The sequence below is a fragment of the Cervus elaphus genome, chromosome 25 (genome assembly GCF_910594005.1).
Source record: "Cervus elaphus chromosome 25, mCerEla1.1, whole genome shotgun sequence".
Lineage (NCBI taxonomy): Eukaryota > Metazoa > Chordata > Mammalia > Artiodactyla > Cervidae > Cervus > Cervus elaphus.
The window spans coordinates 12,093,912-12,111,177 of NC_057839.1; the positions used below are offsets into that span (position 1 = coordinate 12,093,912).

Sequence of the window (17,266 nt, forward strand, 5' to 3'; positions counted from 1 at the left end):
AAATAGGCCACACATTCATACACATTCATGCAATCTATCCTTTTCAATGTTTTATTCACGACTTTAGTTTTCTTTTTTTTGCAGAAAAAGAAACTTTTCCTCCCCCCTCTGGAAGCTGAACCTAGAATCAACTCTGTAGAAATACATCAATAATAGAAGTTAAATGTGAGGAAAATAGTTTTACTACACTATATAACTAATACTCAGTTTAAAAAAATAGATGGTGTCAAACAAGAGTGTATTAAAGTGTAAGCTAAAAAAAAAAAAGGCCCCTCAAAACAAAAAACAAGGAACACAAGACCTATCTGGACCCAAAATGGGGGGAGGAGTGGGGGAAGAAAGCTCATTTCCTGTCATTAAAAATCAGAGTGAAACATCTATAGTTAAACAACTTTATTAACATAGTCAAGCAGTGATTAACATTCACATCTATTATGTCACATCATACAAATGTAAATACAAAATTACTACAGTACAATATATATTCTCTGCATGATCCAAAATATTTGGTGGCCCCAAAAAACTCTCTTTAAAATTCAGCAGCTTATCAAAAATTAAAACCGTATTCTATTTAAAATGAAGATCTGTTAGCACAGAGTTTGACTTCAAGAAATATCAATTTAGTACAGTTTGAGAAGTTGCAGGAGGATATGTTTGAAGGACACATTCTAACATAGTGTGGCAGGTACAAGAAACATCAGATTTAAAGCTTTTAAGCATAACTCATACAACCTAAGTTGTCAGCAGAAAGATCCAGTTATTTATAACTAAAGCTATAACTACTAAATTATTGCACCCAATATTAACATGAATATTAAGTGTAAAACTGTTTTATAATATGAAGTCATTAACCACGTTTAAACATCTTCTCACAGATGATAATCTATTAAGTAAAATTACTTATACAGTATTGTCTTATTATTATCTCCATAAAACTCATCCAATCTTAATTTGGTTATATATCCACAGAGGAACAACGAGGCAATATGGGGATAGAACAGCAGAACCCCCTTATGAGGCTGGTATTGGGAAGGAAATCAACACTGCCTTATAGGCTAACCATGTTATAGTAAGCTTTTAGGAAGATAGTTGGACTTGCAAAATAGCTAATTGTGAAAAATACCAAGCCATCTTCAAGGGGATTCTATGGTAGATGAACAAAAATAGTAATAAAAGGGAAAAATCCTATTTTCCTAGTTAGTGATATAATGCTTGGCAAATAGATTTGGTTTGATTTTAAAACATACAAGAGGTGAAAAAAACAATCACCACTTTAACTTCCCTCAAAATCATGCACACATAAAAAAAAAAATAAAAACAATACATTCTGGGATACAAATCACAATAAACATGTATACCTTAAAATTTAAATGCATACCTTAAAAATTAATAAGAATAATTAGGCATAAAGATAAAGAATCCCTCACATATAATACCAATGGGGGAAGATCTATGTAAGACTGAAAAAATTAGTCACAAGTCACCTGCAAAGTGTACAAGTGAAAGAAAATTTTAAATAAAACTGAATTTTTAAGAGGCATTAGAAACATCTCTATATTTAATACAGTATGACTAAGTACTAAGTATATAATGCATTTGCATGGTATTACTAGATAATATTGTTAAACAGCTCTTTATTGATCTGACTTTTATTCTAGATTATTTTAGGCCCTTAATCTGAAGACCATAGTTTGTGTCAAGATTTCAATGCCTACGTTTCAGTAACAGTACTAGCAGTGACTGTTAAGTGTTTTCCCCCTTGTATTACTTGCAAAAATAATAAGCGAAGCTGTGTGTAGTTTAAAGAACTACTAAAGAAAGGATTTAAATTGCAGTTACGCATGATACACTCTTCTCTTGGGAAGAATGTTTTTGCACCGTTATCTGTTAATACATTCAATATGAATAATATAGATGAACTATATGGAGCAAAAAAACCTACTTTTTTCTTTATGGCAAAGGATTTAAGTTAAATTTAGACTAAAAGATTTAAGACAGAATTAGTTTAGTTCTGGCATTTCAGCTATATGCAGGGTAATTTAATACATGACAAAATTTTCCACTCTACTATCTTAAAAAGAGTTTGGAGAAAAGGAGAACCAAACTGAATTCACTTTCAAAGTAAACCTGCATGCCAAAGGGCTCGCCAGGAAGGACTTATACCGCCATGGTCTGCTAGACTAATTAGAAAATCAGACTAAATGGAAAGATTCTTCATGAAATACACTAAAAAAACAAAAACAAAGAATGTAAGTATGATGACCCTTTATAAGCATATGTCACCAAAGAAAGAAGGATACAAGAGTATTCACCTGAGATAAAACTTGTATCTGAATATTTTATAACTGAGTAGACAAAGCATTTCAATAGAGGAAAGTCAGTTGAGATTATTTTAAAATATACATCTGATCCTATTTTACAATATATGCAATTTAAGCAATTCAGATCAATGAAAAAGTCTTAACAAAAAAATCACAGTGTTTATCAATATGTTAATTACAAAATGTATGCTACTTATTTTGTTTTTAAGATGTAATGGCTTGGTTAAGTGTTTTAAAATCTATTCTGAAATCTAACTTGCGTCACAAAATCAAGTAGCAATAATGTAAAGCATCAGAACTGGCTCTTAAAGATTATTTACATGTTGATTATTTGGAAAATAACCAACCAAAAAATATAAAAAAGTGTGATTTTTTTTTTTACACAGTATGAAGTTATTAAAGAGATTAGACAATACAAAAAGCAAAGTTCTTTCCTGAATAAATGAATATCTGTGGCACTAGGTTCACTTACTAATGGACTGTAACATGGAACTGCCAAACATGCATTTAAACTATATTAAATACACTTTCTGTTTCCAACTTAGGTTGATCAGCAGCTTTTGTTCTGTTAGAATCCTTCAAAGAGAGAAGCTCAAACAGGAAAAAGAAGGCATATATAAAACAGTAAACACTGACCTCCTGAGGTTCCTACAACATAAAAATATTCAAGTAGAAAATCTACATCACTTAGCAGCGGCTATTTCTGTAGTTGGGCACACTAACAGCATGTTAGTGTGGAAGGAGCAGATGAAGGAAGCCGTGCCTTAAGCATGCCAAGAGGCGAAACACTGGAATGTAACAAGGACAAACTCACAATCTCATAGACATTCAGTCAACATTCAGAACTATTAAGACTACACCACAAGAATTAAGTTGCTTTATATATATATATATATATATCCCATGATGTATTAAGTTTTATCAGAATAAATGCTAAATCAGAGCTTACCTCAAAAGATAACTTAAACTTAAATGGCTTCTGCAAATTCCTATGTTATACTATGTATCTGAAATACAATTAGGAAGAAACTATAACCTCAAGGTGGGGGAAAAAACCCCAAAACCCCAACCCCATCTCAGGTTGCAGTCTATTTATTTATATGTTGTATTTTTAAATTAAATTTCCTTTTAATTTAAAAACACACTGACTACAAAAAAGGGGCACAACTTGTTACATATCTAATTAGAAATTAATTTTTCCACTCAATAGGTAACAATAATGCTTTTCAGTCAATAGAGAATTGTCAATCACAGGTCCAGATAACTTTATTGAAGACCGTTTTTGTATGTTTTAAAAGAGTTCTTGAGAATTTTGTCTTTTCTCTCAATTTAAAATCTTTACTACTTATTCCAGAATATTAAAATATCTCCCATATTAAAAAGTTTTGGAGAACTACAGATCACTAGAAGTTGAGGATAAAATAGCTACCCTAATCAGGTTTTAAACACTAACTAGGAAGCACATTCTGAGCTCCCAATGAGGCATTGGTACTAGAAAGCAAAATGCTACATACCCTTTGGATCCAACTTACGATTAAAAACAACTGGACACTGAAAATATGATTTAATTTCAGGCTCTACAGACTGAAATTTGCAAAGCCAAAGTAGAGAAAAGAAGGTGAAAGAACATGTTAAAAAAAATACATACACACACACAACAAAAACCTTTCTGCATGCTACCATGCATTTGAATTTTTTTGAAACGGTATTTATAAATTCACACGCATACAGCTCAAACTTCAGTGCAATGGCTGTATCATTCAACACCTTTAGAGGAATAGAACCATGCAAAGAGGAGCAACTGCTTACAAAAATGGTTATTCAGTATTTATTCTGCAATGCAAAGGTGACAAACTAAAATATAAAAAGGTTGTTATGGCTTAACATTTCTGTTGCAGATTAAATATGCAGCATTGAAAAATGGAAAGGTGTGGCTTCATCTCTGACCAGCAGAGTTAAAAAGAAAAATCTCTCCATTTTCCTTCATCATCATGGGATACACTGTTTAGGCAATCCAAATTAATAAAGACTTGCACTTCCATATGGACACAAGATCAAGTGTACCAGTTAGGTTTTCACATTCACAGTATATAAGAAAATACACATGGAAGGAAAAGTAAAGGGTTAACTTAACAAGGATTTATTCACAGGAATACATGTAAGTAGAGAAAAATAACAGAAAAGCTAAACAAATGAAATGAAGAGGATCCAAACCAACTTTCACTCTGTAGCTTTTTACTTGCACCCCGTGTGCATGTATCTAGGGCACAGAGGGCCACCAACATGCGCCAATACAGTGTAGGAACCCTGCATTACATCCATTAACTTAAACATATCTTTAAGATCATGCTTTGAACAAAAAAAGAAAGCTTAGAAGGCAATGTTGAGTGGGAATAAACATTGAAATATAGCGATCATGTCTTCAACTTCTACAATTGTCCTTATGTGCCAACTAACATTTATGCAGCCTCTTACAGATCTTTTACCATGTAATTTAAGTTTTAGAGAAGTTTTGATAAAATCACTAGTAGTATATAACCATGCAGAAAGCACATCACACTGACAGCACAGAGGCAAAGATTTTGCACAGGTTTATCAGCTTTCCACATTGTGCAGGTTACACACGATACAATACCAACCTTATTCCTAACAGATCCTAAAAAGATTATTTCAAGGCCTAGCTGTAAACTACAGTACTTTATATCTATATTCTTAATAAAAATAAAATTCACAAATCTTAAAAAGGAATTTTAAATGCAGGGCTATATTGAATCGGTAAACTGCAACACAAACTGGCGCAACAGAGGTAACTGAATACCAATCTCACTCTATGTGATGCAAGCATGCTACTTTCCCACTAATTTAAAGTACTTTCAATCACTATGAGCCAGAACGCATGCCTGAACCTTAAACTGCACTTTAAAAAGAACAATATCTTGGCCTAGAAATTAAATCTAATGATGTACAACCATCAAATTATATCCACTACGTTAATGTCTTAATGAAAAATCAAGATGTCAATCTTTAGTTCGATATGTCCAGCCCCATTTACTTCTCCCTCCCTGCCCACCCCACGAGGGTAAAAGGAGTGACTCATTTGGCATTTCACAGGGTGCTTCATTGTTTAAATTTGTTTTGTTTTATTTCCAACTTTTTGGGGTACCTTAAATTGTAACTTCCAAGAACCTGCTTCTACTATGGGCAGGCAAGCTGATTTTAACTCTATTAGCTTTCATTTGTGTAGTTCTTCATCAGCATGCAAAAACAAGGCCCCATCATGTGGGAAATTTTATAAAACTTTTTAAATTAAAAAGACAAAAACAAAAAAAAACCCTTTACTGTTTCTAATCCCCATTCTTAGGTTTCCTTTATTGTGCGCTATAGAATTTCTCTTCTTTCTTATCCCTATGCATCATTTATATGGTTCTTGTTTTGGTACAATTCCCCATAATATTCCAGAATGTACTGTTTTGTGAGTAGATAGGTTTGTTTTTTTTTTGCTTCTTCATATCCAGTGCAGTGTTGTAATTGGAGACAGATTTCCACCCACAAAGGCTCCAGATGTTAAAACGTTTCCCAACATCGACTTAATACAGTGACGGCAACACCTCCCTCCCGCCCCTCCCAGTAGGGTTGGGATTGTACTGTATTCCCTACTGGTTTACCCTTCCCCCCTGTAAAGGGTAACATTTTCCCTGGGTGCAGAGGCTCCCTCACAGTCTCCAAGACTGAAGGACCTGTAAGAAAACAAAACAATTTTATACTTAAACAAAATTGTTTCTTTTATAAGACCAGTGGAACATAAAATTAATCAAGTAACAATACGATCTCTGAAGAACATGAAAAACTGGACAAATCGCCCACGATCATGCTAGTCAGTGAAGCCACGTTGCTTCCTTCTCCTATGGCTCTCAAGTGTCTCTTGCATCAGATACAGAAAGTGATATCAGGCACAGAGAGGCGTGTAGAACTTTAAACAGATAAAATATGGCTTGTAGGGTGATATGGGTCTAATTCTTTATCCCTATGTGTACAATGGATCTCAACGGGAGCTGTTACTCTTGAATTAAAACATCATCACCCATATTTCTAATATTTATAAAAGAGCCAACTAAGTGCGTCAGGCAATATACTAAGTCCTGGCACCACATATAGCACAGTATTTAATCCTCAAAATAACCTAATGAGGGAACTAAGGCTAAAATACCAGAATTGTTAGTTTGACTTAGGTCAGAAACACTCAAAGAACAAGAGTCCAGGTGGACTTACCTCTTTACTACCCCAAATCAAAAATGAATCTCTCAAACAAACAAACCGTGTGCTGGGCACAAGGTGGGGACTCAATAAAATATGAAGAATAAATATTGAATAATTATTTTTACTGAGACCAAATTGAGCTCCAGTTCTACCTGGGTTTTCCCTAAAGCTCACAACACAGAAAGCTCTTGATATATAAAAGACTATATTTAAAACTAAAACCATCTCTACCCTGCCAGTGATTGTTGGTGATCTCTTAAAGGGCAAAAATTAAGAAAAGGACAGGTTGAAATTTAACTAGCGTACCAACTTGGATTTCCTTCTAAGAGGATTCAAAGTGGAATCATGCATTTTATCTTGCTTTGCTGGTTCATAAATAAATAAATAAATAAATCTGTAGGCTTCACATAAGTAAATTTTAAGTCAAATATAATATAAGACTCTTTTACTCAACCTCTGTGGAAAACAAACAGCTTTTATTCTCTTCAGTAGTTCTAGATTGAAGTCCTAACTTAAATTTTTCCATCCTGAAAAACTCCAAATTTCTTACAACTTACCCCTAATTTTGGGACTGCAGCTTAAGTATATGAGATTAAACACCATAAAAAGCTGCAAGACGCTCTTTTAAGGGAAGCGGGAACTGGTCAGAGAAACGCCTCCAATTTTCATCTCCAACTTGATTTTTAAATCCATGAAGGATCTGCAAAGAGTAAATCATCATTAAATAATCAGTAACAAAAGAGAAACTCGTATCTGCATAGCTTCTGAAATCAAACACTATTGATTATTCCAAAATTTTATCCATTTTAAAGTATTCTCAAACTTTGTTGAAATCTGTATCATTCCGTGTCTTACCCAAAAGCACCTCATAGGATAGATATGAGGCACACTTTACTTTGAGAAGATTAGAATTCAGTAAGTGTCCTAGTAAAAGAAGTACTATAAGCAACTCTGCCAAAATAGTAATGAGAATCAAGCATAAAGGTATAGAATTCACCCAAGGGATTAAAATTTTTATGCCATATTTTCAAACTGAAAATATACAAAGCTTTGGGTTCATGGCTGCAACTATATAGTTCACTATTGAGGGGTGACTAGAATTAACCCAAGGGGACATTACTGAAACAGATAGGTTTAATCCTTGTTATGACTACTAAGACTGACTCTGTTCAACAGATCATATTATACGCCAATCTTAGTCAGTCATTTTTGAAAATACATGCTATTTTGCACGGGCCTCCCTGGTGGCTCAGATGCTAAGGAATCTGCCTGCAACGCAAGAGACCGAGGTTTGATCTCTGGGTCGGGAAGATCCCCTGGAGAAGAGAATGGCAACCCACTCCAGTATTCCTGAAGAATTCCATGGACAGAGGAGCCTGGCAAGGGTACAGGTTGCAAAGGGTCAGACATAACCAGGCAACTAACAAACTACTTATTTAGTATAGTTGGGATAATGGGTCTACATGAATCAGTGGTACTGCTTGAGAAAATATTTTAGAAGTATGTGCTCTATTGATACAAAGTCACTACAAGTGACTTGTATATACAAAAGTCACTATAAGTGACTTGATATACAAAGTATATCAAGAAAAGAAAGTCAATTTCTTTACCAAGACAAAGGTTACACAGTCTACCAATATTGACTCAAAGAGTCTCAGTGTCATATGAAATAAAAACATAATTTACTTCCCAACTAGGACTGCAACAGTTACAAGATATGCATCATAAAGACTTTTTAGTTACCTTACAGAACATGTCTCTCAGATCATCTTTTGGATTAATCCATGATGCAACAGCATCACAAAAAAATATAAAATCCTGTAACAAGCAAGAAATACATCTTATATTGATTCTTATTTGTCAAATACGAACACAACAAAAGACATATGTAAACCTCAGAATATATATACCAACAGAATCTTTGGTAAAAAGAAAGGAAATTTTAACAGCTATGATAAGGAATTGTAAGTGATTTCTTAATGGTTGTCCTAAGACTCCACCTTATCAAGGAATCTCTAACTCATACCGTTTATATTAGAATTTAGTGCCCTCCTGTATTTCATTTTACATTACAAAACAAAACCCCAGTCTAGTAAATGTAGAGCATCAGCAAAAGACTGAAAGCATCAAATAAGCACCAGTTCAAAAACCTTCATTTATAGAATTAGAGAATTCTATAAATTCAGTAATTTTACAGTTTTGATTGGCTGAGAAATAATTTTAAGCTAGTTAAATATAAATCAAATAAATTTGATTTAAAGTATATGAAAATTAATAGGCCTAAATTTCAAGATCCATCTTCAGGCAGAAATGTAAATGAAATGACCATTAAGTTAGAACAAAAATTAGTTACCAATAGCACCTAATCCAACTCAACTCAGACAAACAAGAAAACTCCCAATGCTCAGACTGTTATTTAAAAGACAATCAGGTTATTCTGACTAAGAGAACAAGATGATAATAGGTATATACTTGAAATACTTCACTTAAGTATTTTTCAATCTCAACTATCTTACTGAAACAGTTCAACATACAAAATATTGCTGATGGTGTGAGATGTCGACTACTTCGAATTTTACTATTAAATTCAAAGAACCTCATTAACTCCAAAATTCACTAATACTAAAATATACACATAAAACACATATTCAGGCAAATAAAATGCATGTGTCTAAAATTTATGGTTTATTCAAATTATGATTCCTATGTCTTCCCAATATTGAAAGCCAATGTTAAAAATTTAAAGTATATAATCATGCAAAATTTGTAATTGGTAGTGATTTCATGACTACACATGTGTTACTTTCATGTTCTTAAACGTTAATTCAAAAAGCAAAACAACAACAAAAAATCCCTATAGGAAAATGCTCCTTCTTAATATGGTATATACTACGTATCAGATACCTCTAAAACATATTTAAAGTGACAAAAAGTTCTTAAGCACTGGGGAAAAACCAAGAAACTCAATGCTTTTGCAGCTAGTGAAATTAGCTAAAAGATTTTATTTTTCAGTTCTTCTATGTGTACGTGGTTCAATGCCTATTTTCTACACACCAGGTAAAAAATGTTCAAAGCACCAATCTCTTAAAAGTGAAAGGTTTTCTTGAAAATCCTTCTTACACTTTCTTTTCCTTACAATTTGTATCTGTTGAGGAACGTGGGGCATTTAACCTAAAGCCCACAGCCTGTATTTTGTTGATTTCACACATCTGGTGTCAATCAACATGTTCCTTTACATTTTATGTGTAAGTTGGATCCAGAGGTTTGATCAGATTCACGTTTGGTATTGTTGCCAAATAATTCTTTAAATGCTAAAGATGTCTAAATATAATCTGAACTAGTACAGGAAACAAAATAAGGATAATAAATCAAAGTTAAAGCATTGATAATGGTTAACCCATTACTCTATTTACTAAGTAAGAGAAAGAGTATCCTACTATTTAATTATTCTCTTAAGTATAGAGAGCCTCAAACTCAGGAAATTTACATTCACTGCTTTAGGAAGCATTTACAAAGTAAATAAATGAGATCTAAATGTGGACGAAAGAAGCTTTGGCTTAATTCAGGTCAAGAATAATAACTTTTATTCTTCCGATCTGTTGTTATTATAAGCCACGACAGAAAAAAAGATTTAGAAAATAAAAACAGATGTTATCAATTCAAGGTATTAGGAAATATGCATTGAAAACACATGTATCTTCTGTAAAAATAGGTAATATTTTCATAATTATAGTTTAAAAATACCTCCCCTCCTTTAAAGTTTAATAATTCAGAACATTAAAAATTAAAATCTTACTTGGATTACTCCACTGGGATTCACACTGATCATGGTACAAATCCCACGAAATGCTGAATCCTTTTCCTCATTGTCCCTTATGTTTCTCAGAGAGGTGCACCTATTAAATTATAGAATTGAGTTTAGCATTTAAGTAAAAAGTAGGTTCAACTACAATTCTAATGGACAGTATTTAATGGAATAAGCACCAAAGTAGAGATAATGTTTATATTCAAAGAATTTTCATAAAGCTTAAGCTTCTCATACTGTATTATGTTAGGCCCATCTAATCTCAATACAGTGAAAACCTTGAAATTCACAATTCTTACCAATAGATTGCATCTAAGTAATAATAACTGATTTTAATCTCCCATTTACACTATTAATTAGCTTGAGCCAAGAGTAAATTATCAATTTTTAACACTGTATTATGACTTGTATTCCATTAAACACTACTAAAAATGACTTGAATTGAAAGACTGTCAATTGAAAGAAGCAGAACATAGGATATACTGCCACAATAGAAACTATTACTATACAACTTATGGTGTAGATGTTTAATTTTTACATTAACAAGCAAATAAGATTTTTATACATAACAAATTTAAACATGTATTTCTTAATGCAATCCAAATTTTCAAATTAATTCTAAAAAGGAAACAATGCAGAAACCTAAAATTTATAGAATTTGCATGCATCTTTATTTTACTGGTGGATATTTAAATGCTTTTTATGTATAATCAAGCTTTTTAACACAGCAAGCATGTGACAATCTTATCCCATGCATCAATTAGTCGTTAGCCACAACATAAAATAAATATACATGACGATGCTACTGAAAACCTCACAAACCCGATAGGACAAGATTAGTCACATGGTTGGCAATGATTAAGGATTGTGATTTTTGTAACCAACTGAAAATATATCTAAAAGTGAGATAGAAAGAGAAAGAAAGAGTGAAGAAAAATGAATTAAAAAAAAAAGATTGAATAATACACACCAGGGTCTTATAAACTGCTGTAGCATGGGGGCCACCTCTTGAGGACAAACGTAACCAAGACGACCAATTGTTATTGCTAAGGTAACGCAATCACGGTTATACACCACCAAACGCCAACCAAGACATGAGCAAATGAGGGGGAAGGAGAAAAAATAAAGAAAAAACAACAAATAACTCAGAAACAGAAACCAACAGAATTTGTGTATGATAATAAACATAAGATTTCACCAGTGCTGTTTATTACCACCCCCTATAATAAGGGGCAGCAACATATATGGCATACTCTTGGAAAAAGAAAAACAAAAGGAATTAAAAAAACTTTAAAGATTGAGAGAACACCAAAAACCATGATGAACTGCTTTTCTCGCTCAATCAAGTGTTAAAAGATATTCTGTTAATAAAAACGATGAGCGGATTCAATAGATATAGATTCTTCCTTCAAAGTCAGTTAAAATTCCAGAGTTTAATAATGAAATCTAGCCCCCCCGCCAAGAAGTAACAGTAAATGTAAATGATTACATTTCTGAATTGTCTGCTCAAACATACTTTTCAGAAGTTAAAATCTTTCTCACTTCTTCATACTGCTTTTTAAAAGTGATTTTTATTCTTTGCAATTATCTAGGAATTTAATCAAAATTTTGGTATATTTTTTGTTTGTTTGCCAACATTTCCAAAATAAACCAGTGGACCATTTGTTGCCTGACATCAAAATCAGCTATCAAATTTTAGGTGTTATGGTACATACTGAATAAATGGATTGGAAAACTGCTGTGCTATGTCAAAATCCCATTCCAAAAAAACCTCTGATGGTGATAATGATAATTCTAATTTCAAACCCTATTTGACAAAAAGAAAATTTAGTCCACTATAATGGCATGTGATATGTGGACCAAAGGAACAAATATTCTGTCCTTGCTATGAAATGCACAGCACAAAATGATAGATAATAAAGCACATGATTACATGCTAGTATTTTATTTTTAAAAATCGGAAGTGGGAATCAAATATAAATTGACCATCAAAACTTAGTTAAGTTCTTAAACTTACAAAGAGCTAAAACAAGGGCAACTCAGAACTGCATTCTGCAGTTCAAAGGTACATACATATAAATACATTTATACACAATGGGAAAAAAAATACAAACAGAAAACAAACCATGAGGTGCTTTAATGGTGTTCTCTCAAAAACTTACAGGTTAACCTCTCATAAAAAAAGGGTGGGGAGGGAGTAAAGAAAAATGTTTAAGGATTACTTGAAGCAAACTACACAGATAATACTAAAATCCAGCAGATTCATATGAAGCAAGAGAAAGAAAACCTATGTTCAAAAGACACAAACTATGCAACATTCTCATTAAACAGGCAAGTATGAACAATCCAATGAAACATGCGATAAAGCAGATGATGGTCCATTGAAAAAGTTCAGTGTAGGATATACTAATTAGAAAAAAAGCAAGTAACTGCAAACACTAAGGAATTGACTGTATGAACTATTAAGACAATGGTATTAATAATTAAGTTGCTAAAATCTACAGATATTGCTCACAATTTTAATAATTAATCTCTCCTCCTTTGGGTAAGGAATAAGAGAAACATTTTCTACAGTCACTTGCGATAAGAATAATCCAGTGAATTCCAAGTGTATTTCCTAATTATACAAATTCAATCCATCAACTTGAAAGGCATTATCAACTACCTCTTGATTTACTTAGGGTAGATTCATATTTAGAATATAATCTTATAAAGCCAATTTGTTCGAGAAACTATATAGCAAATTCACCAGCTGATATCCCACAAGAAACTTTAATATACATTACACTCAACATTTATTTGCAGTTATGCATTCACATTTAAAAATAAATAAGAAGTTTCTTAATGTTCAACAGTAATTTTATAATGGCAAGTGTTTCAAATCTGAATGTCATGTATAGGTACTGCATTCTAAAGAGATAAACACCTGACAAGATTTCATAACCATCCTACACATAGGTTTTTGTGCTTTTTAGAAGGAAAATCTAATTCACTTTAAGATACAAACAGTACCCATACAGCCAAACAGCCATATAACTGTTTCATAATTAAAAGACTTCCTTCCATACCAATAATCACATTAGGATATAATAAACTTTCTACAATTAAAAACCATAAAATTAAATTACCTTTGAGGATAAATTTATTTAGAAAAACTTATTTAAATCTTTGTCCAGTATTTTAGTAAGGCATTCATTGACTATGAATATACTACTGGAACTGTCTTAGTATATGAAGAAAAAGACATGCCTGATTGAAAACAAAATTCATACTTCAAAAAATCATTAGCAAGAAGTTAGGCAGAGCAAGAAGAAATCACCCTGCAATGTGTTCTATAGTATGGAAGGTACTCTTTAATATAAACATGCTCTCTATAAATGCAAAAGAGAAACAAGCCTTCTGAATAAAAATCCCACAAGACACTGCTCAAGTTCCCAATTTGAAGAAAAGTATACAACAAAATACAAAATACGTATGCCATTATTAACAGACTAACTACTACAATACAATCTATTTTGGGCTACATTTTTACATATTAAAAAAAAATTCTCCCCAGCTAGCAGTTACTCTGAATTAATGAAAAATTCATATAGTTATCTGAGCTGGGGTCCATTTGAGGGAATATTAAAATACTGTAGCAGAGGAAAAAGTGTTTTTTGGAAAGTTTCTGAAAACTGGCTATGGAATGAAGCTCAAACAGTTCATTTCATGACTAAGAATCCCAAACAGGCACTAATTAATAAGCTGGGTTTCTAAAGCTAGCTTTGCTTTGGTTTCTCTACGCATCTTAACTTAAAATGACAAGGCAGATTGTTCTCTTCACCGTTAACAGTTCAGTCGTATGGTACCTGTATTCTCTAACAACGTCTTTGGTGTGTTGGGTCTGTTAATGATTTCTACAAGCTGGTGCAACACCATAGGAATGTAAGGCTGCATCTCTATACCTAGATCATCCCCGAGAGAGAAAACAAAAAAAGAAACATTTCATTGTTAAAATATCAATGGAAAATATGTTGCCCCCTTTACTGTGATATGTTATGTATTTACATAGGTAAAGCTCATTAGAAAAAGGCAATTACAAAAATATTAAGTTATCTAAAAATTTTAATGTTTGTAAATGGGGGGGTGGGGGTGGGGGCGGGAATCTTACCCATTTGAATGGATATCTCTCCAATTGCCCATGTGGCATTATTGCAGACTGAAATGAATTCTGGATTGAGGTTGGTTCCCAATATTGGCATGAAATCGGCTAGGAAAAAAAAAAAAGCTTTTAAACTATGTATTAAACTTCTCAATAGCAGTGTTTTGTGCTTTAAAAGAAATCCACCAGATGGAAACTGAAACCTAGACAAAATATAACCTTTAAAAAACCAAAGTGTTGGCAATAATTATCTTAGGAAAATGAAGGAGGAAATATGTGGCCACTGAACTTTCATGTGAAGTAGCCCCAGTTTGGTTTCACTTTAAGTATCATTAAAAAGAGTTGGTCAGAGTAATTTCTCCTGGCATCAGACAGAAAATTTTAAATATTTCACTTTAAAAGTGAAAATATGATACAATAGAACCTTCTTCAAAGCTGGTTTTTCACACACAAAGAATTTTTTAAATCAATGATTTTGGCTTTTATAGTAACGTTTACTCTCATGTCAGATTGTGGTCTCTGAATATCATCCTCCATTTAAAAGGGAAAATGAAAGTTAGGAGTTCATACTGACACTCAAATAACTAACACAAACAAAAACTAAACTCTTGAAATACAATATAGGACTTGTGCAAGATGCTGGAAATCAATTTGTTCCTTTTAAAACTGGTAAATAAAGAGAAAGAATCAAGTAATAATCCTGCCTCTTCTGTACGATTTGTCAAAGTTGGTCGCTCACTCATGTTCAACTCTGCGATCCCATGGACTATAGCCTGCCAGGCTCCTCTGTCCATAGGATTTTTCAGGCAAGAAAGCTGGAGTAGGTTGCCATTCCCTTCTCCAGAGGATCTTTCCCACATGAGGACTGAACCTGGGTTTCCTGCATTAAAGGCAGATTCTTTACCATCTGAGCCACCTATGGGCTATAATTTATTGATATGGGAAATATCTCTACATATGTATTCTCTCTACTGGATGAAGAATTAGAATATAATTTTTTAATCCCTAATATACCAGTTGATTTCACAATTTCTCAGTTTTGGCAATATTGATAATCTGGGTCAGATTATTCTATTGTAGGGGGCTGTCTCATGTATTATAGGATATTTAGAAACATTCTTCGCCCCTACCCACCAGACACCAGTAACACATTCCTTGTGTTACAGTGTCTCCAGATATTGCCAATTGCTCTTGACAAACACTAACCTAGAAAATAATCCACGGTTTGTAACATGAAAAACAGACAAACAACCAGACATTGTGTATCTCTTGAAGAAGCTATATGATCTATAGTCTTTGAAGAAGGTATATGATCTATAGTCTTAAAAAAAAAAAAAAACTTTTCGTACAAATTTAAACTCAAATACTTCAATCAGGTAGAAAGTATCTGCAGAACAAGGTTTTCCATAAAACAATAATTCACCACACTTTCATTTAGAGTAGGTAGGCTTAAACTTGATGCCTTACTTTAACACATCATAATTAATGTTATTATTCAAGTTCAGAAACACATGACTGAAAAATACAACTGGCAACTGATTGAAGGTCAAAAGATACAACCTTTTGGTTCTGAAATAAGTTCGTTTCTGGGGGATGTGGTATATCACAGTATAACGACAGTTAATAGTGTGTATGCGTGTGTTCAGTCACTCAGTCATGTCCAATTCTTCGTGACCCCATGGACTGTAGGGCCACCAGGCTCCTCTGTCTATGAGATTTTCCTGGAAAGAATACTGGAGTGGGTTGCCATTTCCTTCTCCAGGGGATCTTCCCAACCCAGGGATAGAACCTACCTACATTCTCTGTATTGGCAAGTGAATTCTTTATCACTGAGCCACCTGGGAAGGTCACAGTTAATAATACTGTATTGTTTATTTGAAAGTTGCTAAGACAGTAGATCTTAAAAGTTCTCATCCCCCACACAAAAAGTCTTGATACATGTCAATTACATCTTAAAAAAAAACTGGAGGGGGGCCTCCCAAAGCACACTGTATCAAATGAAAAAAAAAATTAACATGAATATTTTAAATCAAGATTAAATGATGGGATACAGAAACGAAAATGAACCAAAACTTGATTTAATCTATGGGTCTGACAGCAATTCAGGTTACATTATTCAAGCAATCGCTTATTATCTTCACAAAAGGCTAAGACAAACACTATGCCACTAAAACAGAAAAAAAAATTCATTCACTTTTAAGAAAACTGAAATTTCCTATAGTTTATGCTGGTTTATCATGAGAAAACTTGATTATATTATTATTTCTGGGTACCTCTACCAAACAAAGAGGCTATTCAAGAAGTATCTATGAACTAGCATACAGGACCAAGGTTCACAGGTGGGCATGTCCCTTACTCTAAAGCAAATTCAGTCACATTAACACCTAACAAGCTGCTGAAATGATGGTGAATTCAAAGGAACAAGAGAATAGGGGCTTCCAAACCACCTGCTTCAATCAGAGTAGATTTAACCGGTAAAATGTACATTAGTACATGTCAGCATTTCACTAGACTTTAGTTTAATAATAAAACACAGCTGATGAAAGATAATGTTAAAAACCACATTACAGCAATAGAAAATACTCATACCTATACAAGGTTTAACATGCTGAAAGCAAGCTTTTGTCAGGTCACCTAGTAGGGCGAAGGAACTCTGTCGAACCTCTGGCATTTTATCCTGCAAGAAAGAAGCAGAAATTAATCCCAATTTGACACAGAGAACCAAAAGTTTCTATTAGTTTT

The 17,266-nt window shown here is 33.1% G+C and overlaps 1 protein-coding gene across 3 annotated transcripts in view; it reads right to left on the bottom strand.

Moving 5' to 3' along the window:
- Nucleotides 1-378: 378 nt before the first annotated feature.
- Nucleotides 379-17,266, bottom strand: part of TNPO1 (transportin 1) — an 89,682-nt gene continuing 72,794 nt past the window's right edge. For all 3 annotated transcript variants that reach the window (XM_043887113.1, XM_043887114.1, XM_043887115.1), the window contains exons 18-25: nucleotides 17,114-17,201; nucleotides 14,534-14,632; nucleotides 14,232-14,327; nucleotides 11,354-11,429; nucleotides 10,375-10,474; nucleotides 8,322-8,396; nucleotides 7,136-7,278; nucleotides 379-6,058 (exon numbers count right to left, since the gene is read on the bottom strand). In XM_043887113.1, coding sequence (XP_043743048.1) covers nucleotides 7,171-7,278; nucleotides 8,322-8,396; nucleotides 10,375-10,474; nucleotides 11,354-11,429; nucleotides 14,232-14,327; nucleotides 14,534-14,632; nucleotides 17,114-17,201 — 642 coding nt within the window. In that variant the 3' untranslated portion in view covers nucleotides 379-6,058; nucleotides 7,136-7,170. The remainder of the gene's footprint in view (nucleotides 6,059-7,135; nucleotides 7,279-8,321; nucleotides 8,397-10,374; nucleotides 10,475-11,353; nucleotides 11,430-14,231; nucleotides 14,328-14,533; nucleotides 14,633-17,113; nucleotides 17,202-17,266) is intronic.